The sequence below is a fragment of the Triticum urartu genome, unplaced genomic scaffold (assembly GCF_003073215.2).
Source record: "Triticum urartu cultivar G1812 unplaced genomic scaffold, Tu2.1 TuUngrouped_contig_7002, whole genome shotgun sequence".
NCBI lineage: Eukaryota > Viridiplantae > Streptophyta > Magnoliopsida > Poales > Poaceae > Triticum > Triticum urartu.
This window is the reverse complement of record NW_024117811.1, coordinates 1-11,440: the sequence shown is the minus strand read 5'-3', so window position 1 is coordinate 11,440 and position 11,440 is coordinate 1. Positions and strand designations below refer to the sequence as shown.

General features: G+C 44.5%; 1 protein-coding gene across 8 annotated transcripts; it reads right to left on the bottom strand.

Annotated features, from left to right (window-relative positions):
- Window positions 1–1,886: 1,886 nt before the first annotated feature.
- Window positions 1,887–8,967, bottom strand: LOC125531391. Of its 8 annotated transcripts, none has more exons than XM_048695807.1 (7): window positions 8,810–8,967; window positions 8,588–8,714; window positions 8,113–8,199; window positions 4,569–8,024; window positions 3,845–4,041; window positions 3,626–3,743; window positions 1,887–2,186 (listed from the first exon to the last, which is right to left on the bottom strand). In XM_048695807.1, exons 3-7 carry the CDS (start codon window positions 8,161–8,163, stop codon window positions 2,175–2,177), a joined length of 3,834 nt encoding a protein of 1,277 aa, XP_048551764.1. In that variant the 5' UTR covers window positions 8,164–8,199; window positions 8,588–8,714; window positions 8,810–8,967; the 3' UTR covers window positions 1,887–2,174. The 8 variants fall into 8 exon arrangements, with proteins under 8 accessions (XP_048551764.1, XP_048551768.1, XP_048551771.1 ...); XM_048695811.1 differs by having other exon boundaries at window positions 8,641–8,714; XM_048695814.1 differs by having other exon boundaries at window positions 4,569–8,021; window positions 8,810–8,966.
- Window positions 8,968–11,440: the final 2,473 nt, after the last annotated feature.

Genomic DNA, 11,440 nt, shown 5'->3' with positions numbered 1-11,440 from the left:
AGATTGGATTTTTAAATGTTCTACACCATGTTATGTCAACATGACAAACCCTTTCTACCAAAAAGAAATTTTAAACGAAGAGGATTGTGAAAAAAAGGATTTTGAGAATTCAAGGGGTTTTGAGGGGATTGGGTGGAAGAGGGGGATTCACCAAATCCCCTGAAATCCCTCCTCCCAAAACCTCTACAATCCCTTCCTATCAAACAAGGCCTTATGGGTATGTGACCAAAATATTACATGGTTGTTTAGCTTCAGTATGCGGCTCTGTCTGGACGGAGTTTGGCGCGATTTTGTACCAAGGAAAAGTTACTTACTGAAGATTTTTCTCTAATGCAAAATATATACAGGGAAGAAGCATACACGAGTATATACATGCACTAGCTCATTTTTTGATTAGTTTTGCACGTGCAACCATATTAGCACTGGCGGAGCTAAGCGGGGGCAAAAGGTGTCGGGGCCTGCCCAGCCAAAAACCGAAGAATGAGTTACATGGAGGAGACCGGGATCGAGTTGGCAAGCCGGTTAGCGAATAATTCATTTGGTCTAAAAAATAATATATGGTACAGAGTTGAGACATGGGTCATGCACCTAGCAAAACGACTCGGCTGGATACACAACTACATGTAAATTTTTGGTCACAGACCACATGAGAGGCAAATAGGTCTTTTTAGGTGTCATTTAACACCGTTAAGGCTTAAAATGGACGAGAGTGTCATAAAGAACATAAAATTTAGACTCGGTGTTAAATAAAAAAGAAAAAATAATTCAGTGTCAAATAAGGCAAGAAATTTTAAGATAGTGTTAAATAAGGAATTCTCTCTACAAACAATGATTGGTGCATTGTTACCAATGACACACTGCACCATGGTCCTTTCAGCAGTGTTCTTGTTCACCAGTACAGCCTACAAACCATCAATCAAATCAAACAATGGTAATGCACACAAATACTAGCTCCGTCTCTAATATAAGAAGGGTTTTTTAGGCTAACTACAGTAGTATACTCCTTCCGTTCTAAAATAGATGATCCAACAAAGTTAATATAAAATTGAGTCATCTATTTTAGAACGGAGGGAGTATAATTTACTGAAATGATTGTAACCTTACCGACGAAGGTGGTGGGGTGGAGAGGGCAGCGCTTGCTTGATTAAACGGCTTGCAAGAATGGATTAATTCCTAATTGATGACAGTCCAAATCTGTAGATCCCCTTGCCAGTAATTGTTTCTTCTGATTGATTCATATATTCGATCAACCCAAAATATTACAGTTCCAAATCAGGAGACTCCCTCCCTGCTAATAATATGTGTCTGTCATTATAAGGGACCCACTATTTACTACTCTAGGTATAAGTTCCCTGGAGAATTTAAATTGGGTTAAGTCATTTTCTTAGCCGTCCGATTTCAATCTAATGGTTCCTGTATCTTCCTCCTCTTCTAAACCTCCTTCCACCAGACTGGTCCAGCACCGGCAACCCCGCACCATGAACCGTCAAGCCTCAGACTCCCCTCCACGGACGACGCTGTTGCCACGTCATCCCCAGCCTCACTCTCGGCTCGGCCTCACCTCCCTTCTCCCAGAAAATTGACTTGCAACAATTTGTTTTTTCTTTACGAAAAGAACTCAGATCTCTAATAAAAGTAGTTGAGAGAAGTGGACCAAGGAACGACCAATACCGCCAGAATGAGCTAAATGCCCTCACTGTTTGTTCAATCAATTTTCGTACACATGTTTTCACCCCCCAAAGAAAAGACAGAGATTTAAAACCAAAGCAGATTCATTCTTCCAAGACGAGTACCAACCTTTTAACTGATGGCACACGTATATAACAAAAAGCGATGAATCAGTACCAACCTTTGAACCGATGGCACGAATATATAACAAAAGGCGATGAATCAGTACCAAGCTTTGAACTGATGACGCGAGTATATATATACAAAAGAAAACTAACGAATGGCAACTGCAAACATAACTCGCTGCATCCATCAGATGTGCTTGTCAGGTAATATCATCTCAATAAGGCTTAACACTAATCTAAAGGAGCAAGAGTATCCAAGGTACATGAACCACGCAAAACCAACCCCAGTTACACTATAAAATTATCCCATCTAGTAGGACTGCATGGCGTCATCCACATCTGCTTCCCCTTGCACTTCACTGAACATGTACTGGCACTGAACTAATCCATCTGCTAGGAAATGAGAAACAGGTTTCAGTCATGTATGTCAAGTAACCATGCTGCACTGTCCAGTACGACAATATAGCATTGATGTACAATTCAAACTAACAATCTCAATCATATGGGGTAACAATGTCGTCCATAATTTTGCGCAATGTGATTTGGGCGCTCCTCTTTGTATGTTAATTTCCGCTGAACCTTCTGTTATCGAGGGATCCGCAAAAAACAGACCTTATGTGTTGTCAGTTTTGTTTTGAATGAAATGAAATTGGGAGCTTTGGTCCCTAATTTGAAAAAAATGCTATCCAAAGAAAACTACAGACATAAAAAACAGAACCGAGGCATGGCATCAGAGGGAGGGAGCTACCACCGAGTGAGAACGGGGAGGTGGCGGTGCAGCAGGGGCCTCCGAGAGGAGGGGCAGAGGGTACAGCCTCTTCGTGCTAGAGTTCGATTCAGGGGAGGAGCCGATGGCTACACTCGGTAGGAAAAAGAAATCCAACCGGTATGACTTACTGAGCGGCAGGTGGGTAATTTTCGTGAATCCTTTGCCCTCACTGTGATGGAAGCTGGGTTTCCGGGTGCTGCAAAAATTACAGTAAGCCGAAGTCGCTGCATTTGCAGACTCTGGGAAGCTGGAAACTCGTTTGGTTGGGATTCTGCTGTGGGAAAGCAGAAGCTGGCTGTGAAAGCCGAACCAGGGTCATATACCACTGCTTCACGTACTAAACTCAAATTAGCATGCAACACACATGACCATAGAGTATGCTGTTTATAGCACCGATGCAAATAGACACAAAATCCTACCTACGATGATTATCCAGGAACAGGGAATGAAACTCAATTTCTGGATTCTACTTTGTTTTATGGGAATTGCTTCAGCGCACCAGTGCTAGCTGAAACCTTTACGAATTCGCAATAAAACAATCCCCCTACAACATAATAATCATCTTTAAATAGGGTTGCATTGTCAAATCCTGTGAAGATTATGACATCCAGATCAGTAAAGCCCAAAAGCTCCATCCTGTATTCTGCGCATGCAGGAAGTTTCGATCTTAATCTACGGCACCAACGCTACACTCTCACATACCACTATAGATGATACTGCCACTAGCTAGATGCCCTCACCGTTCTCACAGATGGAGTTACTTATTTGACAGCCTCGTAGCATACATATTTATGGAGAACAAACACAGTTTTCAACGACATTACTTTAAAATTGTTGCAGATCTTCAAAAAACAGGATGACAGGCCCTGGGTGCATTTCATGGATTTGAACTGTTGTTTGACCATGAACAGCAAGGTGGAGCAGCCAGTGCTAGCACGTATATGGAGAAGTTCAGAGAAGCTCATGAGCATTTTCAGCTAATGATTAGCATCACACAAAGCCATGAAACTGTAAAATGTAAGCTCAGAGCAATTCATTAAAATGTATGTGTCGAGAATACTACCTGCGTCATGGGCAACTCAAAGCAGACATAGTTCCAGTAATCAACTAACTTGTGATCATCAGGTACCACCTCCCTCGCCCTACCCGCACAAAATATTGCATAAGCATCAGCTGCGTACCTGCAGTAAGAATAACTTCTAGTTACTAATCAGACTGAAAAAGAAACATCATTGTACAAATATTCCATATCTAACAAATGAATTGAGAGGGCAGCACTCACTTGCCGACGCCACAAAGCTGCGTAATATGGGTCCATTCATTTCCAACATACTGCTTGGACAATTTCTTGATATTGCGTGTCCTAACATGCTGCAACCCTAGAGGCGCTAGATACTCCGCCATCTTGTCAGGATCAGCGTTAATTGCAGACCAAGGGTCAGGATAGCGTTCAAAGAAGCCCTCCAATATCCTCTTGACCTACATTAGTTAACAGAGGGGATTGGATTCTTGTATTTAAACTTGAAAATGGCATTGACGGGTTAGGGAACTATTTCTTAAAATAAATGGAATACTAATCTAAGTTCAGCACTACACTTACACAACACAAGACAAGCACGATAAATACATAGGAACATACAACATGCAACTGGTAAATTTGCCTGTGCAGCAATATGGTTCTCCAAAGATCCATCAAAACGAAACAGCAGTTCTCCTTGTATATATAAACTATAAAATCCATCTGACAATTCCAATTTGGTTATTTTCTGGACTTACAAATAGCGACAAACGGCATGATTGGCTAATTTTATATATGAAATAAGTGGGGACAAAGAACGATCACTAAGATTATTCATCACTTTTACAGAAACACGTGCGAGTTTATTTTGCTTTCATAGCTATCAGAACTCTCATCGGTCAAATTAGTTGGCAGGAATTCAGTTCAATGGTTTTAATTCCAAAAGTTCACGGGGGAAGACAATTAATCAAACAATCTAGGAGCTTACCTGTATACCCTGTGTTAAGTTGAGGAACATGCAGATGAGCATAACCTTCCACGGGTCAGAGGCGTACTTCTCCTGCAAGAGATTATGAGGAGAACGTGGCGGTGATACCAGCTGGTCCAAGGGAACGCGTCGGTATTTGTCTGAGCGCTTCTCAGCAGCGGTAAACACTGGTCGTGGTTTCCTGATCCTCGTCTTCTTCTCAGGGGTTGTCTTTTCTTTTACATTTTGTTTCTTCTGTGAGCCTGAGGTGCCTGAACCTGCATCTTTCTTCTTTGACTTGGACTCCACAGAATTGTTAGCCTTGAAAGCCTTGGAGGTTTCACTCATAGTGAGCTCAGGCAACTCAAATGATGGGTAATGCCGAGGTGGCAGCTTGGATAGATGATCAGTGCTTCTAGAAGGTTGGGGATTGAGATCTTGCCGGGCAGATCTATAGCAGAACGGATCAAAGGATGCACCAGAAGGCGATGAATAATTGGGACTCTGCTCAGTGCAATTGGGAACCAAATCTTTGGGTGCCAAAAAGCCTTCAGTCAGCGTCTGCTCCTTTGTCATCTCCTTGAAGAGTTCGCATTTGCTGGGAGCACAGGCATGGGCCTTCTTGCTGTTCCTTTTTTCAATATTGTTAACCTTTGGGGCATCAGTTTCTTGGTCCTGTTCTGGTAGAGCTTTGGTTCCTTGTAGCTGAACACAGCAAGTCCGGCTGGAGTCAAATGGCAATCGTGACTTGCCAGATAGTTTCCTTTGCTTCTTCTCCCTCGTCTTGTTTTCAGGGTTTTCCTTTACTTCTACACTAACTTTCTCTTGTGATCCCAAACCTGAATCTTGCTGCTTTGTCTTGGACGCTAGAATGGTGTCCGGCCTAGAAGCTCTGGAAGCTTCATTTGCGGCGAGCTGAGATGACCCAAATGATGAGTGACCCCGAGGTGGCAACCTGGCCAGACGATCAGGGGTTCTGGGAAGTGGGGGTTTGCGATCTTTGCAGACGGGGTTATAGCGGAACTGGTCGAAAAATGCACTGTAAGGCGATGAATGGTCAGGGTTCTGCTCCGTGCAACTGGCAACAAAATCGCTGAACGGCACAAAGCCTTCGGGCAGTGGCTGAGGCTGCTTCCTTGCCTCCTGGATGAGCTCATGCTTACTGAGGACACGTACACGGGTTTTCCTCCCGTTGCTCTTTTTAATCCCCTTGCAGCCATCATTCTCTCCCTCTTGTTCTGGTGGAGCTTTGGCTCCTTGTGATTGAACACAGCGACTCTGGCCAGGGTCAAGTGGCAATGGTGACTTGCCAGACGGTTCCTGATTCCTCCTCTGCTTCTGTTTCTTGGTCACCTTCACCTCCTGCTCCTGAATTGGGGTTTCGGCAGCAATGGATGTAGCAGATGACAATATCTGCTCCACACGCTTGCGCTCCTTTTTAGTCGTCGCAATCATGGCCTCCTCCCCCTGCTCTTCCTCCAAGGTAGGATTTCGGGCAAAAGACAGCGCAGCCACCTTCTCCTTACGCATCTTCCTCTTACTCATTGTCTCCGCCACCGCCGCCTCCCCCAACGTAAGAATTTCGGGAGCAGGTGACTGAGGGAATGGCACAGCGAATAGGGGATTAAAGGCATGGCCAGGGTGAAGTGGCAATGGCGAGTTGCCGGATGGCAGGTCTGACTTGCCAGATGGTTCCTGCCTTCTCCTCTGCTTCTGTTTCTTCACCTCCTGCTCCTGAATCGGAGTTTCTGCAGTAACAGATGAAGAAGGAGGTGACAATATCTGCTCCACGCGCTTGTGCTTTTTCTTTTTCGTCACCATCATGGCCTCCTCCAGCTGCTCCTCCTCTAAGGTAGGATTTTGGGCAAAAGGCAGTGCATCCACCTTCTCCTCTTTATGCATCTTCCTTTTTCTCATCATTGCTGCCGCCTCTTTCAACGTTAGGATTTTGGGAGCGGCAGCTTGAAGGAATGGGGCAGGGAGTAGGGGCTTGGAGACATCGCCAGGGTGAAGTGGCAACGGCATGTTGCTGGATGCTTCCAGCCCCATCCTCTGCTTTTGTTTCTTGGTCACCTTCTCCTCCTGCTCCTGAATTGGAGTTTCAGCAGCAATAGATGCTGAAGGAGATGACAATATCTGCTGTATGCACTTGCCCTTTCTCTTCTTCTTCGTCGCTATCATGGCCTCCTCCCAATGCTCTTTTAAGGTAGGATTTGGGGGGAAAATCAGCGCATCCACCTTCTGCTCTTTAGGCATCTTCCTTCTCCTCATCATCGGCGCAGCCTCTTGCAATGTTAGGATTTCAGGAGCGGGGGATTTCAGGAGTGGGGCAGCTAGTAGAGGGTTACAGGCATGGCTGGGGTGAAGTGGCAATGGCAAATTGCCAGATGGCTCCTGTGATTTGCCGGATAATTCCTGCCCCCTCCTCTGCTTCTGTTTCTTGATCACCTTCATCTCCTGCCCTTGAATTGGGGTTTCAGCAGCAACACAAGAAGGAGATAACAATATCTGCTCCCCCTGCTCCTTCCTCATCATCGCCGCCGCCTCTTCCAATGTTAGGATTTCGGGCGCGGGGGACTGAAGGTATGGGTTACAGGCATGGCCAGGGTGTAGTGGCAACTGCGAGTTGTCCGATGGCTGCTGCTCCATCCTTCTCTTCTGTTTCTTTCTCACATTCACCTCCTCCTCCTGAATTGGGGTTCCAGCAGGAACAGGTGTAGAAGGAGGTAATAATATCTGCTCCACGCACTTGCGCTCCTTCTTCTTCTCCCCCTGCTCCTCCTCTAAGGTAGGATCCACCTTCTGCTCTTTACGCATATTCCTCTTCCTCATCATCGCCGCCGCCTCTTCCAACGTTAGGATTTCAGGCGCGGGGGACTGAAGGAATGGGTTACAGGCATGGCCAGGGTGTAGTGGCAACTGCGAGTTGTCTGATGGCTGCTGCTCCATCCTTCTCTTCTGTTTCTTTCTCACGTTCACCTCCTGCTCCTGAATTGGGGTTCCAGCAGGAACAGGTGTAGAAGGAGATAATAATATCTGCTCCACACGCTTGCGCTCCTTCTTCTTCTCCCCCTGCTCCTCCTCTAAGGTAGGATTCTGGGTAAAAGGCAGCGCGTCCACCTTCTGCTCTTTACGCATATTCTTCTTCCTAATCATCACCGCCGCCTCTTCCAACGTTAGGATCTCGGGTGCGGGGGACTGAAGGAATGAGTTACAGGCATAGCCAGGCTGAAGTGGCAAGAGCAAGTTGCCGGATGGCTCCTGCTTCATCCTCCTCTTCCGTTTCTTTGTCACCTTCTCCTCCTGCTCCAAGATTGGGGTTTTGGCCGCGGAGGCACAAGGAGATGACGGCATAATCTTCACGTGCTTGCACTCCTTGCGCTTCTGCTTCTTCTTCTTCGACGTCATCCCGGCCTCTTCCTTCCCCTCCTCCAAATTTTGTTTTGGGGGAAGAAGCAGCGCCGCCGCCTTGTGCTGCTTAGGAATGAAACAAAGTGTGCACATAAGCAACACATACAGGTCAACCCCAGATATTTAAATGAAGATACGCAAAATATTCCACAACCTTGTTAATGAAATTTAGACCATTTTTGCTGCCAAGGTTAGAGCACTGCATGTTGTGTTTCTGTCTCAAAAACAATCTGAACCCAACCTGCAGTTGAAGACCAAGAAATAAGATTTAAGAATAAGATCAATAATCAGTATTGGTACGTGATATACAAAGAAATCTAGCTACAGCAGGAGGTTTGTAAGAAAATAAACACATGGTTAGATGAGTGATAGGACATTGAGTGGCAGATAGAAGAACATGCTATCCTTAAGTATCTATTCAATAAACTGGAAAGAAATGCATCTTGTCACAGTACAGGTGTAGGCAAGTAGAGTTGAAAGAGTGCTCACAAACCTCCACCGACAGAAGAAAGAAAGAAAGAAAGAAAAAAGAAGAAGAGACCTGGCGGAGATTGTACAGCGTGCGAGATAAAAGGGCAGAAGCATTTCATCAAACAGCTCGTAGGCAAGGAGAGGAAGAGTGCATTTACGAGCTGAGAAAAGCAGCCAAGATCGATGAGAGGGCCAAAGCGGCCGGCCTCACCACCGCCAGACCCGGACGCCGCCACAGGAGAAAGCCCCAAACCAATCCTAATTGTAGCTGCCGCGGCGCCGCACCTGCACGGTCGAGAGCACGGCGTGGGAGGAGGAGAGACGTGCAGGGGAGATGGAGATGTGTGGCTCGAGTGAGTATGGGAGGGATGCACGCTCACGTCGGGTCGGAGTCGGCCAGCAGAGCACCACCGCTTGTTGCTCCCCTCCTCCGTCAACGGCGACAAGCCTCCCCGCCCCGGGGTACCACCGTCGGATGCGAGGAAAGCCAAGGGGCTCCTCAGCGCTTCACACGCATTTTTATTTTATTAGAGACATAGCGCTTCACACACATGTGGGACGGGACGGCACGGGTGCGGCCCAGTTCAAATGCTTTTGCTGCTGCTGCTTTTTTTTTTTTTTGCTGTATATAAAAATCCACAAAGTCCGCCGGATCTATATTATATTCCTACGAGCTTTTATAATTAACTAGCATAAATACCCGTGCGTTGCAACGGGAAAAGACATTGAAATGTGTCCATAAAAAAATCCATCAGACCGACCCGACGACATCCGTAGGGTCTTTCGACCTTAGTATGTCTTCATCTCATGCAACCTACATTCCCATCAGGGCGTGCATGTCCTAATTTCCTTATTATATCAGTACCAACAATCTTCTTTCCTTTGTCTCATGCAGCCCCCAATCCAATTTAATTAAACGGTTCTTTCTCTCCTATGTAGCCATCTAGCACAGATCGTGCATGTCTTCTCCAAGTGGCTTATTTGTATAGGCAACTCGCGAAAGTATATAAGTTGGTCAGATTTTCTGTAAAATAGCGAGAGGTGGCCGGGACTATACTTTTACTGAACGAACCTCTCTTAATTTTCCTTTTAGACAAAACAATACATGCAAGCACAATACTAAATTAGAAAATCTTTTTCAGAAATTAATATGGCATGTAACTGCTCCCGCAGAATATAAACCATTTTAATTTAAATAAAACAATGAAGAATTGCCAATATAAGTGAGCTGCTTAGCCACGTAATCTACGATCTGCCTTGAACTATGCAGTGTAAACAGCATCTCCGCACATCCTGAAACAAAGCATCATCAATAAACTTTAGGTTCATGATAAAAGCATATTTCAAGTTATTACGGTTGGCAAGCATAGAACCAAATCAAATATGAGTGGTTTCTATCATGAGGTCATATTGCAATAAACTACCATGTATTGCGAAGGAAGGAGCTTACTCAACAAAATGTTTGCCACTAATTTCCTCAGTAATCATTAATCAAATAGTCATGCGAGCCCTCTCTTCAAAAAAAAAATAGTCATGCGAGCCCAAAAGTAGAAAATAATTCAAAACCTGAAGCAAATATATGTCACTCTCACTCCTTTGTACAGACTTCCGACGAACGGAGTAGAATAAACTTGGAAAAGAGAGGAGAATGTACTTAATTTGATGTAGCAATTTTCATAAAGCAGATGATAGAGAAAAATAGGAAGAAGTGCAAGTATTTTTTTTGGTAAGATGTAAGTAACAACAGAATATAATTCGTAAACTCAAGCAAATTTATGCAAGTAACAACACAGCACTTAACGGTGATAGCAGAAGACCTTCAGTATTACATACATGTGCACAGATCATGCCGCAACCATGCAGAAGAACGCCCAATCAGCTGGAGAAACTTCATGCTGCAGATATTACCACCCCTTTGTTGGATTTGCAAAGATTCATCTATATTTTAACATATTCAAAAATTCAAATCAACACTTGCTGAAATAAGTCATTTGCCTAAGATCTAGTAATTCAAGACTTAATTGCATAAAGTGAAGTAACATAACCAGATTTATAGATGAAGAAATTTAGCTGGAATTATCACATTGCATTGGATGATTATAGTGTGACCAGAGTATGTATACTACTACTTGAACTTTGCGGCCATAAAGAAATGTAACCATAAGCGCATTTACCGGTAAGCATAAATCTTCTCTGCACAACGTCTATATTAATCTCAGACTGCGGGATGGTTACATCACATTCCCATGAAAGGTCAAGTAGACGTGACAATACTATAACGAAACAGTTTCAGTTATGTTCCATTTTATTTTGCTAACACTTATAATTTCGAAAGAAATATGGCTACCTCTAGTAAACAACACTACTGCAAACCCCAAAAGATCTCTTGGTTTTTTAACCAACTGATTCAAAGACCGAGGGACCCAGATTAGAGGTGTTTTGGACCTTGAGGCCCATTTTCTTCATACAGTTTGTATGCAGCTGCACTACCATGTATTTTTGAGACACACCCTGTACTACAGCCCTTCTTTGGAATGAGAAGATCTCTTGTTTTTAAGGAAACAATTTAATGCCAGTATATAATTTGAGAGTATTTAACAAAAAACTATCACAATTCGTCCAATCATGCCTATAAACTACCCCTTTATAAATTTGTGCCGAAAACTACTATTTTTTGACTAATCTTTGACTAAAAACTACCATGTGTGGAAAGTGCCCGATTCGGCCAGTTTAAACCTGTTTATGACAGGTTGGGCCCACTCATAAGCGCTGACGTGGCAGAGTAGTCAACTCCGCTAGATTGACCGTTATATTGACTGTTATGACATGTGGGACCAATATGTAAGGTCTTATCTTCTTCCATGGAACTCCCCATCTACGGTCGGGTCCGCGTCTACAGGCCAACGCCATTCTTTCTCTCTGCGGAGACTTTGAGCGAGGGAAGGAGCGAGCTAGCAGCAGGACCATGTTCGGGACGCAGGTGGCGGTGGTGAGGGAGATGGGGACGGGGT